The sequence below is a fragment of the Borostomias antarcticus genome, assembly GCF_949987555.1.
Source record: "Borostomias antarcticus genome assembly, chromosome: 9".
Lineage (NCBI taxonomy): Eukaryota > Metazoa > Chordata > Actinopteri > Stomiiformes > Stomiidae > Borostomias > Borostomias antarcticus.
The window spans coordinates 30118897-30136179 of record NC_140242.1 but is presented as its reverse complement, the minus strand read 5'-3'; the positions used below and the strand labels follow the sequence as shown (position 1 = coordinate 30136179).

General features: G+C 46.6%; 3 protein-coding genes across 4 annotated transcripts in view; 2 read left to right on the top strand and 1 right to left on the bottom strand.

Moving 5' to 3' along the window:
* Window positions 1-730: 730 nt before the first annotated feature.
* On the bottom strand, window positions 731-4729 carry LOC311312984 (protein lifeguard 3-like; the record flags this gene model as incomplete). Its single annotated transcript, XM_084442991.1, has 11 exons — window positions 731-880; window positions 1142-1195; window positions 1731-1826; window positions 2364-2451; window positions 2538-2575; window positions 2767-2806; window positions 2896-2946; window positions 3068-3121; window positions 3287-3351; window positions 3468-3538; window positions 4477-4729. 11 exons carry the CDS (start codon window positions 4727-4729, stop codon window positions 731-733), a joined length of 960 nt encoding a protein of 319 aa, XP_084299117.1.
* Window positions 4730-6759: 2030 nt separating this feature from the next.
* On the top strand, window positions 6760-12546 carry pnkd (PNKD metallo-beta-lactamase domain containing). Its single transcript, XM_084443142.1, has 9 exons — window positions 6760-6880; window positions 7167-7282; window positions 7661-7773; window positions 8155-8213; window positions 8484-8576; window positions 9173-9336; window positions 9860-9946; window positions 10113-10228; window positions 11307-12546. The coding sequence occupies exons 1-9, from the start codon at window positions 6846-6848 to the stop codon at window positions 11478-11480; spliced, it is 957 nt and encodes a 318-aa protein (XP_084299268.1). The 5' UTR covers window positions 6760-6845; the 3' UTR covers window positions 11481-12546.
* Window positions 12547-16078: 3532 nt separating this feature from the next.
* The window catches only part of gmppaa (GDP-mannose pyrophosphorylase Aa), an 8586-nt gene continuing 7381 nt past the window's right edge, over window positions 16079-17283 (top strand). For both annotated transcript variants that reach the window (XM_084443717.1, XM_084443716.1), the window contains exons 1-3: window positions 16079-16166; window positions 16982-17079; window positions 17218-17283. The exon at window positions 17218-17283 is cut by the window's right edge and continues 38 nt beyond it. In XM_084443717.1, the coding sequence (XP_084299843.1) occupies window positions 16127-16166; window positions 16982-17079; window positions 17218-17283 (204 nt within the window). In that variant the 5' untranslated portion in view covers window positions 16079-16126. The remainder of the gene's footprint in view (window positions 16167-16981; window positions 17080-17217) is intronic.

The window sequence follows — 17283 nt, the reverse complement described above, 5'->3', positions numbered from 1 at the left end:
GGTCAGTCTGTGGTGTCCTAACAGGTCAGTCTGTGGTGACCCTGTCCTAACAGGTCAGTCTGTGGTGACCCTGTCCTAACAGGTCAGTCTGTGGTGACCCTGTCCTAACAGGTCAGTCTGTGGTGACCCTGTCCTAACAGGTCAGTCTGTGGTGGCCCTGTCCTAACAGGTCAGTCTGTGGTGGCCCTGTCCTAACAGGTCAGTCTGTGGTGGCCCTGTCCTAACGGGTCAGGTCAGTCTGTGGTGGCCCTGTCCTAACGGGTCAGTCTGTGGCGGCCCTGTCCTAACGGGTCAGTCTGTGGTGGCCCTGTCCTAACGGGTCAGGTCAGTCTGTGGTGGCCCTGTCCTAACGGGTCAGTCTGTGGCGGCCCTGTCCTAACAGGTCAGTCTGTGGTGGCCCTGTCCTAACAGGTCAGTCTGTGGTGACCCTGTCCTAACGGGTCAGTCTGTGGTGGCCCTGTCCTAACAGGTCAGTCTGTGGTGTCCTAACAGGTCAGTCTGTGGTGTCCTAACAGGTCAGTCTGTGGTGGCCCTGTCCTAACAGGTCAGTCTGTGGTGGCCCTGTCCTAACAGGTCAGTCTGTGGTGTCCTAACGGGTCAGTCTGTGGTGGCCCTGTCCTAACGGGTCAGTCTGTGGTGTCCTAACGGGTCAGTCTGTGGTGGCCCTGTCCTAACAGGTCAGTCTGTGGCGGCCCTGTCCTAACAGGTCAGTCTGTGGTGTCCTAACGGGTCAGTCTGTGGCGGCCCCCCCTATCTGTAGGACGAAGAGGAAGATCTGGACGATGTCCACGTAGAGAGCGAGGGCTCCAAACACGTACTCCTCTGGACTGAGGGACAGCTCTCGATTCCCAATCAGAAGCTGGGTGTTGTACGCTAAAAACTAAAGATAAAAAAAAACAAGGAAAATAAATGTCACTTTCATAGCAGACGTTCAAAAGCATGTGAGGAACACCGACTCCTCCAGCTGCTTGGATCTCTGCCGGTACCAAGACGCCAGGGTGTAAACAAGCGTGCGTGTAAACAAACTCACCAGCGTGTAAACAAACTCACCAGCGTGTAAACAAACTCACCAGCGTGTAAACAAACTCACCAGCGTGTAAACAAACTCACCAGCGTGTAAACGATAGGACCATGAACTCACCAGCGTGTAAACGATCGCCCCGATGGCGGCGAAGAGCATGTGCAGCCAGGGGATCTGTTCACATGAACGGGGAGAAGCGGTCAGACTGAACTCTGTCTGTGAAACTACAGAAGCCCTCTGGTGTTCAGCCTGCTCCTCTACTGCCCTCTACTGCCCTCTACTGCCCTCTACTGTTCAACCTGCTCCTCTACAGAAGCCCTCTACTGTTCAGCCTGCTCCTCTATAGAAGCCCTCTACTGCCCTCTACTGTTCAGCCTGCTCCTCTATAGAAGCCCTCTACTGCCCTCTACTGCCCTCTACTGTTCAACCTGCTCCTCTACAGAAGCCCTCTACTGTTCAGCCTGCTCCTCTATAGAAGCCCTCTACTGCCCTCTACTGTTCAGCCTGCTCCTCTATAGAAGCCCTCTACTGCCCTCTACTGCCCTCTACTGTTCAACCTGCTCCTCTATAGAAGCCCTCTACTGTTCAGAGTGAATGAGTGCTCTTTGTTGCAATATAAAAGGAATGTATGAATATAAAGTATAAGCCAACAGAGTATTATTAGATCACATGGGGCTATTATAGTATAATACAGCAGAGAGGGACGTACATATTTGAAAGAGAGCACAATAGCTGTGATGATCCCAGTAACCATGACAACCACAGCCAGGATGCAGAAGAGCCCCCCGAAGGAGGTGAAATCCACCTGGCATCAAACGGACCAAACAAAATCACAGGTTAGATTATTATAATTTTTCATAAAACATTCAGGTGAGATGAAACTCAATGTTAAAGAACGCTCGGCACAAATAGGCTACAACAATCTGAGATGGGCAACAAATAAAATAACACAGGCTACCGCTGCCTATGTCTGTTATTCACAAACAAACCATGGAATATCCTGTTGTTTCTTTACAAACATTAGATAATAAAGCTTCATAAGAGAGACTTGCATCAGATCTGACCATAAATGTCATGAATATTTTAAACAGTTCTCCATTGTAATCCTAGACAAAGGAGTTATTTTACACAGTCAACAAAGACGTGCGCTGGCAGCTCCAGAGGCCACCGGCCCCGAGAGAGAGACAGGGACAGAGGGATATCTACCGTCGTCTGCCCCCAGAGAGAGAGACAGGGTTTGAGGGATATCTACCGTCGTCTGCCCCCAGAGAGAGACAGGGTTTGAGGGATATCTACCGTAGTCTGCCCCCCGAGAGAGAGACAGGGTTTGAGGGATATCTACCGTCGTCTGAAAGCAGAAGATGGTGACAGCGATACACACTATAGCCGTTATTCCAATGGCCAGAAACACTGCTTTGGTCTCATAGTAACTGCAATAAAGACACAAGGGAGTTAGTAGGCTGCTGCAAAAACATATTCTTTGTCATGAATTTGAACATTTAAAACCAAGTCAAACCTGGATATTGTTCCAGTCACGTAGGACAAGGCCAAGGTCTAAAAGATGAGACATCAACCAGTGAATGAAGAGCATCTTACCCACATGTAATGTAGTTATGTGTTTCCAGACTGATAAACATGATTAAGTAATAATTTGACCAGGACACTGAGAGCAGAAAGGTAATTTTTCAAACATAGTTACATCCTGTACTCTTAGAAAAGCTTTGAAACTTGAAAACATTACTTACAAAAACTCCCAGAAGTATTAGGTTCCATGGAAAGCGTCTCCTAGAAGCAGAATATGTTAGGAAATGATCATTCTCTGAAGTTGAGCACTATGGGGGTTCTGTTAACATCAAGGGTGGAACTAAACTGACCGTGGCCCCTTGCAGCAGATGAGGATTAAGTAAGTCACTAAATAAACAGCTCTGTAGAAAGATTAGAAAATGTCTCATCACAAAGGAAGGGTATAAAAATGAGTCATGGTATATATACATAATAGGGCAGTACAGCATAAAAGAACGACAGCTTCCTATTTGAATAACTCACAGTGATGTCCAGTAAACGCATGGGTATCTGAGAACGAACAAACGCACTGGGTCTCTGTCACAAAGTAGAAGAAAAACAACATTCATGTGCCGAATGTTTGTACTTCACCAATACCTCAATCTGAACACTAGGAACCCACATACTGGCTTGAAATGTAAAGCAAAGATATATATATATCTATGCTTTACTATATATAGTAAAACATTTTGTGACACTTACACAAATGTAAATACAGCAACAACTGTGACAGTGACGGTCAGCTGTGCAGTCAGAATCAAGTACACCTGTCCAAACAAAAACGTTATCTCAGTTATTTTGGAGTCACAATTGAACAACTGAACATTGAACACTGGAAATGGAAATAAAAACATATTTCAAGCATCTCATTTTCACCACATACTTTTCTGATGAATCCGTGTCGAACAGCGGTGCTCTCCCACTCGGTAGAGTATGCAAACTCATCCATGTCGCCTGCAACACAAAACACAAGCATAGACAGAGATGTTATTCATCAAACTGAGAGAGAGAGAGCATGGAACTGAGAGAGAGAGAGAGAGAGAGAGAGAGAGAGAGAGAGAGAGAGAGAGAGAGAGAGAGCATGGAACTGAGAGAGAGAGAGAGAGAGAGAGAGAGAGAGAGGATGGAACTGAGAGAGAGAGAGAGAGAGAGAGAGAGAGAGAGAGAGAGAGGATGGAACTGAGAGAGAGAGAGAGAGGATGGAACTGAGGGAGAGAGAGAGAGGATGGAACTGAGGGAGAGAGAGAGAGAGAGAGAGGATGGAACTGAGAGAGAGAGAGAGAGAGAGAGAGAGAGAGAGAGAGAGAGGATGGAACTGAGAGAGAGAGAGGATGGAACTGAGAGAGAGAGAGAGAGAGAGAGAGAGAGAGAGAGAGAGAGAGGATGGAACTGAGAGAGAGAGAGAGAGGATGGAACTGAGAGAGAGAGAGAGAGGATGGAACTGAGAGAGAGAGCATGGAACTGAGAGAGAGAGAGAGAGAGCGAGAGAGAGAGAGAGAGAGAGGATGGAACTGAGGGAGAGAGAGAGGATGGAACTGAGGGAGAGAGAGAGAGAGAGAGAGAGAGAGAGAGAGAGAGAGAGAGAGAGGATGGAACTGAGGGAGAGAGAGAGGATGGAACTGAGGGAGAGAGAGAGAGAGAGAGAGAGAGAGAGAGAGAGAGAGAGAGAGGATGGAACTGAGGGAGAGAGAGGATGGAACTGAGGGAGAGAGAGAGGATGGAACTGAGAGAGAGAGAGAGAGAGAGAGAGAGAGAGAGAGAGAGAGAGAGAGAGAGAGAGAGAGAGAGAGAGGATGCTGGATCCTGGGTGAGGAACGGAGGAGCATCAAGAGGAAAACTATACAGCAGATGTTCACAGTGTTTAGTCATGAAGAGAGAAGGTTCCCCGGGACCTGAGCTGAAGGTGGGTCCCCCGGGACCTGAGCTGAAGGTGGGTCCCCCGGGACCTGAGCTGAAGGTGGGTCCCCCGGCTGCGTGCTGCGTGGACGCCTGGCCAGGATAAGGGTCATGACCTGGGCTGTAGGCGGGTGGTTGGGGTGGGGGCCCACTATACCCAGGGAGCCCGTCGGGGTGCTGTGGGTGGTTCTCATACGTGGGTCTGTGCAGGGCGTCCTCATAGCTGGGGGGTGAATCCACTTTTGCCATGATTATATGGAATATGGGACCTTAAGAGTTGGGCGAGAGTGAAATGACAAGTTAATAAAAGCCTGATGATTCTATAACTTACTCTCAAGATAGAATTCAATGAATTATACAACAGTGTTTCTCACTTCCTCAATTCATGGCACCTGTGGCTCTGCGTAAACGTAATGAACCTGTTCATTCAGCCACACAACCGACACTGATACATCCTAAATACATGTCAGATGCAAATCATCCAAGCATGAAGGCCTCGGCCTCCCTCCCCTAGACCTACCTCCCCTAGACCTACCTCCCCTAGACCTACCTCCCCTAGACCTACCTCCCCTAGACCTACCTCCCCTAGACCTACCTCCCCTAGACCTACCTCCCCTAGGCCTACCTCCCCTAGGCCTCCCTCCCCTAGACCTCCCTCCCCTAGGCCTCCCTCCCCTAGACCTACCTCCCCTAGGCCTACCTCCCCTAGGCCTCCCTCCCCTAGACCTCCCTCCCCTAGACCTCCCTCCCCTAGGCCTCCCTCCCCTAGGCCTACCTCCCCTAGGCCTCCCTCCCCTAGACCTCCCTCCCCTAGACCTCCCTCCCCTAGGCCTCCCTCCCCTAGGCCTACCTCCCCTAGGCCTCCCTCCCCTAGACCTCCCTCCCCTAGGCCTACCTCCCCTAGGCCTCCCTCCCCTAGACCTACCTCCCCTAGGCCTCCCTCCCCTAGACCTACCTCCCCTAGACCTCCCTCCCCTAGACCTACCTCCCCTCGGCCTCCCTCCCGACGAGGATCTGTCTGACTCACGCACTTCGAAGGCAACTCGCCTCCCACATTTACAGCATAGTCATGATCCATTAGGGCTTCAGGCCGACTTACCTTATTTATTCAGATGCCTCCTGGGCAAGGATAATAAAACCTCCGTGTGACCCCCTCGATCCTGTGAGTCAGATTCTAAATGCTGGACGGCTCCTTCAAGAGGTGGAACAGACCCACTGACCCACCGGTCCTAGACATGTCCTGGTTGTAATCAGATCCTGTTCTAGACATGTCCTAGTGTCCTGGTTGTAATCAGATCCTGGTCCAGGCATCTCGGTTGTCGGAGGGAAACCTAACAGCCCTCCGTAGTTTCCTCCAGCCAGGCTTTCAATATCAGTCCAAATTCTGCATTTTAGGCTACATTTAACTGCTACACACGGAGATAGGTTCTGTTGTGGTATTTCAAGTCAGAATGAGTTCCTTTCGAAATTTGAATTTGGCCTGAATCAGATGGCAAGGTGGCAACATTGACCTGGACTCAGGAGGCAGCTACTGTAGACTGTGCTGTGCGTGCTGCACTCACGATGTAGGCTGGGCTACTGCATGGAGGTATGGGGCTACTGCATGGAGGTATGGGGCTACTGCATATAGGACGCACCGCACACACACACACTCACACGTACACACTACGATCGGCATATTCACTTTTTGTAATTGTTCTTTTCTTAGCGTATCCTTTTTTTGCAATATCATTTAGTAGGCTACTCGCTCTTTGCTGTCTGTATTTGCAGTCACTGCACCCTCACCCTGTCCAATGTTGTCTCAATACGGAAGAGCATTAGGGCCCACAACTGAGTTTATTATTTTTTTAAGCTTCTGAGTTTAAAGTTAGAATTTCTGAGAAAAAAGTCAGAAATAACTTCTGAGATTAAAGTCAGAATTTCTGAGATTAAAGTTAGAATTTCTGATTTAGATGTTACACCCCTGTTACCCAGTAGGGGGCGCTCGAGGGCAGGAAAACGACCTTCTACTCTCACGTGAGACGTTTTCATGACTGTGACGTGTATAAGGATATTAAGGTGATATTAAGGTATGAAGTCTGCGAATGCAATTTAAAGATTACTTATTAATTTCGGTGTAACGTTAGTAGCCTACATTTCATTTGGTTTGGATAACAGACAGGTCTTTTAGGAGTGTGATGAAATAAATGTGATGAAAATTGCGTCACCCCGGGTGCACCTAGGCAGTCATGGCGCTTCCGGACTGGTCGGCATGGATGTATTAATAGGCTGGTCGGTCCCCCTGGTCGCATCATTGTGCTCTCTGTTATGTTTGTGTGTTGGGTTCAGGTTCAGCTGGACTCAGTCTCAGTCCTTCAGGAAGATCATGGCTCGGACGGAGAAACCTCTGTTCCGGATCGCGTGAGTGGGGTTTGGAGCCAGAATGAACAATTGTATGTTTTGTTTTCATGCTAGACAGCATTTAGCTGCACTTCCACGGGTCTCAGCCAGACAGATCGACAAGCTGACCTTATCTGACCAGCCAGCTGCTGGGCACCATGCAGTTACTATACAGTATAACCGGTTAAAGTAAACAAGGTGGTTTGTGTTTAGGTACACGTTATACACAAGGACCAGTAAACAAGGTGGTTTGTGTTTAGGTACACGTTATACACAAGGACCAGTAAACAAGGTGGTTTGTGTTTAGGTACACGTTATACACGAGGACCAAGCTGGGAAACCTGTACTACAAGAGGCAAATGAGGAAGGCTCGCCAGCAGTTCCCTACTGGCCATTCTACAGGACAACCCGTGGACTTTAATGGTAACTTTACACTATATTCAAAACCGCTCTGGCGTTTAAACAGACGCTTTCTTAATATTACATTACATTACAGTCATTTAGCAGACGCTTTTATCCAAAGCGACTAACAATAATTGCATTTAACGTAGGAAAAGCCAATGTACTACTACTTGCCAGAACTCACAAGTGCATCTTCTCTCTAAAACAAGTGACTAAGAGCATCATCTAGTGCTGAAGGCAAAGTGCAAGAATCACAATCTAAAATACAGTGCGATATAATATAATACAATAATAGTATAATAATAGCTCTTGTCGGGTCTATGGGAACGCCACTGATAACATTCCTGGCCTCATTCCTAATATGTCACCAAAGTGCCCACCTCTTGTCTTTTGTCACAGGTATTCGGATAATACCCATCTCAGTTCTGTCTGACAACTACAGCTACCTTATAATCGACACTGCCTCCAGCGTGGCAGCGGTAGTGGACCCTGCAGACCCCCAGAGAGTCCAGGTGGGTGACCTGATAGAACTAACCTGACTCTATTCACTTCTATTCACTACTATTCTCAGCACCGCCTGTAGTTGGCTACTCAGTAATCACCAATCGGCACAGAATAGGGTGGGCTTGTTAGTGGGCATGTTAGTGATGGATGTTCAGGCCCGGGTTTTAAGAACTGTTCAGTGTGCTGCATGATGAGTGCCTACATAATATATATGGATGTATTAAGAGAACAAGCACTAACTTCAACAACAACTCCTGTTGGTGTTTTTTTTTTTTTTCTTTTTTAAATCCATCTGTTACTGTTGTAGTGGGCTGGGATGTTGTCCTCAGCCACGTGATGCAGGTGAAGCCAGTTAATGAGCAGTTGTAGACGTGCCTTGTTACCTCTAGACATTCCTGGAGGAGGAGGGGGTGATGCTAGAAGCCATCCTCTGCACACACAAGCACTGGTGAGAACACACTCTGCACACACAAGCACTGGTGAGAACACACTCTGCACACACAAGCACTGGTGAGAACACACTCTGCACACACAAGCACTGGTGAGAACACACTCTGTATATCCACTGGCTTTGACGAGAACGCTGTGCATTTTTGTGACCTGTTGTGAACCTCAAAAAATGTTGAGCTTTTTATTGTTATAGTAGAGATGATCCATTACATTGAACGAGTGTAAAAACAATCTCACAGCTGCTGTTCTATTGTGCCTCTCTTCCCAGGGACCACAGTGGGGGGAACAAGGGCCTGAAGAGACTCCACAGCGCTTGTCGGGTCTATGGGAACGCCACTGATAACATTCCTGGCCTCACTCAGTAAGTCCACACCAGAGCTGTGTGTAGTGGTGATGCCATCTCTCTGCTGTGTGTTCAGCCCCCGGCTCGGTTATTATGTGGGGAAACATTGAGTGTAAAATGTCTGGGTCTGTGCTGTGTTCTGTTACGGGGTCATGGAGGAGTGTGGAGGAGGGAGAGATCATTGATCATACCAATTCTGTGACACATATCACTGGCACAATATCCAATCCAATCCAACTTTATTTATAGAGCACATTTAAGACAACAAGAGTTGACCAAAGTGCTTTCCGTGTCAATCAATACAAAAAACACAGTAGACAACACAATAGGACAATAGAAGCATAATGAAATATAATAAAGAGCTACAATAGAATGTTGAGAGTAAGATGAGAAGGCATTTCAAGGTGAAGTCGACGCTTTGGCATAGATCAAGAATCAGCTTGCTGTCCCCAATCCATACAAAAACACATCGACATCGAGCGCCAACAGGGCAAATCTTATGAGCACATTACATCACACAAGAACCCATCACTCAAGAACCCATCACTCAAGAACCCATCACACAAGAACCCATCACTCAAGAACCCATCACACAAGAACCCATCTGTTTCCAGCCCTCTCACAGACAAAGACACTGTAACCGTGGGTCGGATGACCTTCCAGGCTCTGTTCACCCCTGGACACACCGTGGGTCACATGATCTACCTCCTGGATGGGCGGGCCTTCGGAGCCCCCCCCAGCCTCTTCTCTGGGGACCTGGTCTTCCTCTGTGGATGTGGTGAGGACACTTTCTACACACTCCTGGTTGTAGTTACTGCACATAACACTTGTTTAAAATTGTCATGTCATTGTCTCACGCTAGACAGACACTAGTTTGAAGTCAAGCGACATAAAACCTGGTCAGAGGGGCGGAGCCAGTGCATTAGCCTACCTTTCAGAGGGGCGGAGCCAGAGCATTAGCCTACCTTTCAATCCAGCTGCATTACCATTTTTAAAGTCTTTGGTATGACTCGGCCGGGGATCGAACTCACAACCTCCCAGTCTCAGGGCGGACACTCTAACCGCAAGGCCACTGAGCTGGTATTTCTAAAACAAGTGACTAAGAGCATAATCTAGCGCTGAAGGAAAATCATTGTGCATGTTTTACAGTATTTAAATACACTGCTTTGTGTTGCAGTGTTCAGAGATGCTCCTTGTCGATGAATAATAATGCTTGTGTTTTGCCCTGCGCTTCAGTAGTGTTATACATCATTACCTGTGTGTTACTTGAATGTCATTGACATGAAGCCCACTGTGTTTAGGGAGAATGTTTGAAGGCGTCGCTTCAACAATGTTGTCATCTCTGGACACGGTTGGGTCCTTAAGCGATGACACGCTCCTATGGCCTGGTACAGTATGAACATTTATTTTTCCTGTGGTCTACATACAGTAAACATTGGCACTACTCACACAGTGTGTGTGTGTGTGTGTGTGTGTGTGTGTGTGTGTGTGTGTGTGTGTGTGTGTGTGTGTGTGTGTGTGTGTGTGTGTGTGTGTGTGTGTGTACTCTCCCAGGTCACGAGTATGCGGAGGACAACCTGCTGTTTGCTGCTGAGCTGGAGCCGCGCAACACGGCCAGGGAGAACAAGTACCAGCAGGTGGTCCAGCAGCGCGCCCAGAAGATGAGCACGGTGAGAACAGACCCTCCTCTAGAACCCGCTCAGAACAGACCCTCCTCTAGAACCCGCTCAGAACAGACCCTCCTCTAGAACCCGCTCAGAAACTGAGCACGGGGAGAACAGACCCTCCTCTAGGAACCCACGGTGAGAACAGACCCTCCTCTAGAACCCGCTCAGAAGCTGAGCACGGTGAGAACAGACCCTCCTCTAGGAACCCACGGTGAGAACAGACCCTCCTCTAGGAACCCACGGTGAGAACAGACCCTCCTCTAGGAACCCACGGTGAGAACAGACCCTCCTCTAGGAACCCACTGTGAGAACAGACCCTCCTCTAGGAACCCGCTCTCAGCAGGGCACAGGAACACAGGCCTATCAGAGCTCTACAGGACATAGGTTGGCAGAATAGAATAGAAACCATGCATATCAAGTACTATAAAACCATGTAGCTCTGAGACCTATAGCCTAGACCAGTGGTTCTTAACCTTGTTGGAGGTACTGAACCCCACCAGTTTCATATGCGCATTCACCGAACCCTTCTTAATTGGAACAATAAAATATGATTTTTTCAAATTCAAAACATAGGTATATATTTTACTGGTGCACAAAATGAACCGTGCATCAACATCACTGTGTTCAAAGAACAAAACCATCAAAACATGATTTTCACACAAAAACATAATAATGAATATTTACTGCAAATCAGTGTGACTTCTGCTGTTGCCAATGATGGCCAAGCGGGGCGTGTCATCACGAATCATATGAGTCGGGTGTGTGTCTTGACCTCCGCCGAACCCCTGAGACTGACTCACCGAACCCCTGGGGTTCGATCGAACCCAGGTTAAGAACCACTGGCCTAGAGTATATATATACATATATATATATATATCTACACAACCATAAGCAGGGATCTCATTGGGTTTTGAAGTGAGACTGTGTGTTCTAGATAAGAGCATGTAATACACTTTTCAGACCTAATCAGTCTATTCTAAGAAGAGAGTCTATAGATTACTCTAAAGCAGCAGCCCTTTACATGGTGAGATGAGCTGATCGCTGGTGTCTCTTTATTGTGAATATATTCCTGTTTTTCCAGAGTCCCTCCACCATTGGTGAGGAGAAGGGGTACAATCCGTTCCTGCGTATCCACTCTGCGGATCTCCACCAGGCCCTGGGGGTCCAGCAGAACCAGGACGAGGACTGGACCCAGTTCAGGGCCCGGGTCCTGGGCGAGCTGCGCCGGCGCAAAGATGTTTACAAGGCCAGATAGAACCCAGAAAGATGTTTACAAGGGGAGATAGAACCCAGAAAGATGTTTACAAGGGAGAGGGGAACCCAGCTGCAGGTAGGAGGCCTGGAGGAACCTTAGAATCGGCGGCGGGGGGGATTGAAGCGAAATGAGAAGAGGTTTTATTTGAGGGATCTCTTATGATCACTAGAACACAGGTACAGAACAAAAAACATGTGTAAGTTGTTTGCTTGCATTCCATTATTTTGCAGTGGTGACCTTGGCGGGACTTTTGACCTCCAGAAATGTGGATCTATAATTGATTTCCCTGATTGAATGTGAAAATTGATGCTTGAAGTCACCACTCAACTTTTACTTCTGGTAAACAAGATATTGTATAGACAGTCTCTTCACTGTAAACTGTAATAAGCTCAATTTAAAATATTGACATTTCAGATAGTTGAGGACTTTTACACTGTAGTGCTGTGGAATATGGTACCATGATAAGGAGCAGGACCCAAGAGACTTCTCTTTCTTGCCAATGAAAATACATTATTAATATCGTTTGGATCGGAATTTTTTCGAAAAGGTCCACATCTATGTCCACTTGTGACCCGTGATTGGGGAGGTACTACTGTAGGTTAGCAGCTAGTGAAAACCACTGTCTTTTCCATATGACATGACTTTGTAGCAGAGCAGCTTATAGATTGATATTCAAAAACATACATTCTATTTTTAGTGTTACAGGATTTATATGAATCTCAAGCTAATCTCAAGTATACGATGTAGTTTTCCAGAACCATACTGATGCTACTACAGTGACGGGCACATGTGACCCCATCTTGGATTTGACCCATTTATCTTTAACTTTACTTTGTTAAATGTGAAATGAAATTATAATGTAGACTTTTGCAATTCTGTTTTGCACATAAAATAGCCAAAATTTGCCATTCTTAGAAATGAATATGTAATTATTATTTTTATGTGGCTGTTGGCTTGAGGGTTGATTTCCTTTTGTAACCAAAATTGTGAACAATTTACCTAACAAATTGGTTCATTTATATGCATTGTCAAATAAAATGTTTTAATTCAATAAAGATTTGATGCATTACCATATCTCCTGCAAAATACCCCAATGTTGTGTTATGTATGGAGCTGTACGCACATCAGATTCATTCACTGAGGGGGGATGAGCATAGAGTAGGAGGGGATGAGCATAGAGTAGGAGGGGGGATGAGCATAGAGTAGGAGGGGATGAGCATAGAGTAGGAGGGGGGATGAGCATAGAGTAGGAGGGGGGATGAGCATAGAGTAGGAGGGGGGATGAGCATAGAGTAGGAGGGGATGAGCATAGAGTAGGAGGGGGGATGAGCATAGAGTAGGAGGGGATGAGCATAGAGTAGGAGGGAATGAGCATAGAGTAGGAGGGGAATGAGCATAGAGTAGGAGGGGATGAGCATAGAGTAGGAGGGGATGAGCATAGAGTAGGAGGGGGGATGAGCATAGGGGGATGAGCATAGAGTAGGAGGGGGGATGAGCATAGAGTAGGAGGGGGGATGAGCATAGAGTAGGAGGGGGGATGAGCATAGAGTAGGAGGGGGGATGATTATAGGGGGATGAGCATAGAGTAGGAGGGGGGATGAGCATAGAGTAGGAGGGGATGAGCATAGAGTAGGAGGGGATGAGCATAGAGTAGCAGGGGGGATGAGCATAGAGTAGGAGGGGATGAGCATAGAGTAGCAGGGGGGATGAGCATAGAGTAGGAGGGGATGAGCATAGAGTAGCAGGGGGGATGAGCATAGAGTAGGAGGGGATGAGCATAGAGTAGGAGGGGGGATGAGCATAGAGTAGGAGGGGATGAGCATAGAGTAGGAGGGGGGATGAGCATAGAGTAGGAGGGGATGAGCATAGAGTAGGAGGGGATGAGCATAGAGTAGGAGGGGGGATGAGCATAGAGTAGGAGGGGGGATGAGCATAGAGTAGGAGGGGATGAGCATAGAGTAGGAGGGGATGAGCATAGAGTAGGAGGGGGGATGAGCATAGAGTAGGAGGGGATGAACATAGAGTAGGAGGGGATGAGCATAGAGTAGGAGGGGATGAGCATAGAGTAGGAGGGGGGATGAGCATAGAGTAGGAGAGGGGATGATTATAGGGGGATGAGCATAGAGTAGGAGGGGGGATGAGCATAGAGTAGGAGAGGGGATGATTATAGGGGGATGAGCGTAGGGGGATGAGCATAGAGTAGGAGGGGGGATGATTATAGGGGGATGAGCATAGAGTAGGAGGCACCAGGTTCATGCTACAGTAGTTGCAGCTCACATAATCTCCTTCTTTGAGGATGAATGTTAGCTTGTTCAGCGTCTTCTCCAGTGGGACTTGGATCAGAGTTTCCAGCACAGAGATAACGATATTCCACCTGTTTGATATGGACTGTATGTTGCAGTTAACCTCTGAAAGATATGGTTGACAAAACACAGAGATCATTTACTTCAGGCAACATTTTAATGAGCATATTAGAAAGCCTGCCACCCTGCCACCATGTCACCTGGTAAAATATGTGTGATGTATTTTCCTGTTCAATGTTGCATTGGCCCGTTGTATATTATACAAGCATGGATGTAACACGAGAACCTAAGGTTGACGAAGGGCAAACATGTTAACGTCTTATCCAGACATGCTGAATGCTACTGGTGTGAAGAATCAGTAAGAACACCGTTTCTTGTGGTGAACATGTATTCATCCTCTTGGTGAGTAGGTCTATAATTTGTTACATAACGAGAGAGGTAGACTATATCATTTGAAAAGCATGCTACATTAAAACTGAAGTTGCATAGTTGCAGCATGTACACATTGAATACAGTTGGATTAGAACAGCATAACAGTCAAATAAACATTGACACAGCCAGAACAGGGCCTACAGGCTAAATGACCCACCTGAATGTTCCCTTGTTTCCTGTGTTCAGGACTAGAAAGAACAACAGGATTAGATTAGATATCTCAGCTACTGATTGTGAGCAGCACTTCTTTCTAAAATTAGTTTAGTCTATGAAAGCTTTGTTTCTTTCCTCAAGAACCTGTTTACCAAACACATAGTGGGCAATGCTTCCAGTCCGCTAGATGAACCAGACAGTCCTTCCTTGTCTGCATCAGTGGTACACAGCAGGTTTATGGTGACAACACCTATCTGGCTTGGTATGGAGGAGTGACATGATGAAGGCATTACATTAACCTACAGTCATTTAGCAGATGCTTTTTATCCAAAGCGACTAACAATGATTGCATTTAACGTAAGAAAAGCCAATGTACTACTTCTTGCCAGAACTACAGTAGGCCTATTACAGTGGATCCTGTAGCTAGTACTGACAGGTCTAGTCAACTTCAATTTCTACACTTTTGTGAACAAATTAAAGGAACAATTACCCATCAGGATCTTTTGTGAGCAGCTAACATTAGCTAGTATAGTCTGGACAATTTATTGCACAACACTGTTATCGTTTTTTGTGTGTGGTGACCATGGTGACCCACCAAAGATGGCAAATGTCTGGTTGTCCCTCCCTCCCCCCCTCCTTCCCTCCATCGTGTTGTTGACCTGCAGTTCTATGTTGCCACCACAAGAGGCAGTGGTCCCAGAACACCAGGCCCCCAGGATTCCAAATCTAAAGTGAAGCCCTATTGAACCACGCCATCTTTGAAAAAACGTGTCACTTATACCTTTGACATGCGCAGTCAAAGGTATCAATGACACGTTCTTGTAGTCCACGAACAGATTGCGTTCATGGCTCTCCCCGCTCTCAGTTAGCAATGAAAAGCGGCTTGCTTATTAATCTACTTTCGTCAAATATATCCGTTGGAAAAGATATTTTTTTATCCAGGCATCTTAGTTTTAACAGTATAATTGTGACTGAACATGTTTTGTTTGCTAGTAGGTGGTATTCATTCTGTTTGGAGCTTGGTGGGTTAGCCGTGAACTTCATGCCGCAGCGAGAGATCCCGTCTCTGGGTGGACAGCTGTTCAACTCGCCTGGGACCAGGTCCCCTGGAGCTATTTCACCTGGCTGCCCATCACGTTGTTGTGAACAGAATTAATACCACCTACTAGCAAACAAAACATGTTCAGTCACAATTAATTTATCAGACATTATTTCATGTCATTTCAATTCACAGCTATTTCAGTGGCATGACTAGCTTCCATCCTACCAGTCCTGAACATAAACAAGCCAGCCTCGCACATAAACCAGGTGGACCTGGCCTGGTTCCAATCTGATTTGTAGTCTTCATGTTGACCTGACTGGTGAATTCAGCAGCAGATGTCAGTCCATAATGGCGGAAACGCTACGTGAGCGCCCTCTTCAGGCTGGTGACAAAAATTCACCTAAGCGTTCCCTCTTGGCATTCCATACTCTTTATGGAAGTTGACCTGACATATAGCCCAGACCCGATCAAGTACATCCTAAATCTAGTGCGATTAATATAAGTAGAATTGAGGAAATGTGCGATAAAACACGCACGATGGAACTATTCCCGCAGGTATTGGACAAACCTGAACGCGGAGATCACGAAAGTCTGGCATCGCGAGACTACCTACTAGTCAGTGACGTCATATCCAGAATCTAAACCCGGAAGTGGCCAGTGTTGTCATTAGGGTTGTTATGAACCACTGAGCTGAAGCTGACGGACCTGTACTGAACATGCTGAAGACTGTGATCCTCATCGGAGGCCCTCAGAAAGGTGAGAACACGTGTCTGGTTCACAGATTCATCATAAGAAAGACATGTTCACAATATGGGCATGTTTTAAGCCAGGTCATGTGTTAGCTAACTAGAGCTAGCTTAGCCTGCTAGCCTGGTAGAGTCACCTAACTGGTCTGGTCTTAGCATGCTAGCCTGGTAGAGTCACCTAACTGGTCTGGTCTTAGCATGCTAGCCTGGTAGAGTCACCTAACTGGTCTGGTCTTAGCATGCTAGCCTGGTAGAGTCACCTAACTGGTCTGTTGACAGCTGGTTGGATTAGTGGACGTGGCAGCACAGCACCACAAATACTAGGACACTCTTTGAAATAGTGAAGTTAACTACATAGCTCCAGTTGTTGAATGTAAACAACAAAGATTAACACTTGTTACAAACAATGCTACTATTCATTATTTAATTAAAACAATGTCTCTGAGGAATATCTTCTCTAGACCACAACATTACATTACATTACATTACAGTCATTTAGCAGTACAACAGTAGTTAACTACTCGAGCCAGACACCATTAAGAGAAGAGAATTACTTATGAGAGCACCTCCTAACACACCCTAACCTCCTTCTCTCCACGTCCAGACGGGTGGATTTAGCCTTCTAACAGTAATACACTAAGAGTAATACACTAACCAGTAATACACTAACAGTAGTACACTAACAGTAGTACACTAACAGTAATACACTCACAGTAATACACTAGCAGTAATACACTAGCAGTAATACACTAGCAGTAATACACTCACAGTAATACACTAACAGTAATATACTAACAGTAATACACCCCTGTCTGTCACATGCAGGCACGCGCTTCAGACCGCTGTCATTTGAGGTCCCCAAACCACTGTTTCCAGTAGCTGGTGTGCCGATGCTCCAGCATCACATTGAAGCATGTGCCAAGGTGGGTAGTGCTGGGATCTACAGAGACCCTTCTACTGTTTACACAGGGTTATGGTTTTGAGTTAATCCTCCTCTTCTGATGCTAAAAAGAAAACATGATGCACAGATAATGGAGATCTTTACGCCTCTCAATTTCCAGGTGCCCAATATGAAGGAAATTCTGCTCATTGGCTTTTACCAGCCAAATGAAGAACTGGCCAGATTC

What these genes read in the sequence shown, in the direction of transcription:
- pnkd (XM_084443142.1), top strand. Translation starts at nt 6,846, where the DNA reads ATGGCTCGGACGGAGAAACCTCTGTTCCGGATCGC. An exon ending in CAGACCCCCAGAGAGTCCAG is followed by an intron (nt 7,774 to 8,154) that starts GTGGGTGACCTG and finishes TGTTACCTCTAG; the next exon opens with ACATTCCTGGAGGAGGAGGG. An exon ending in GGTCTTCCTCTGTGGATGTG is followed by an intron (nt 9,337 to 9,859) that starts GTGAGGACACTT and finishes CACTGTGTTTAG; the next exon opens with GGAGAATGTTTGAAGGCGTC.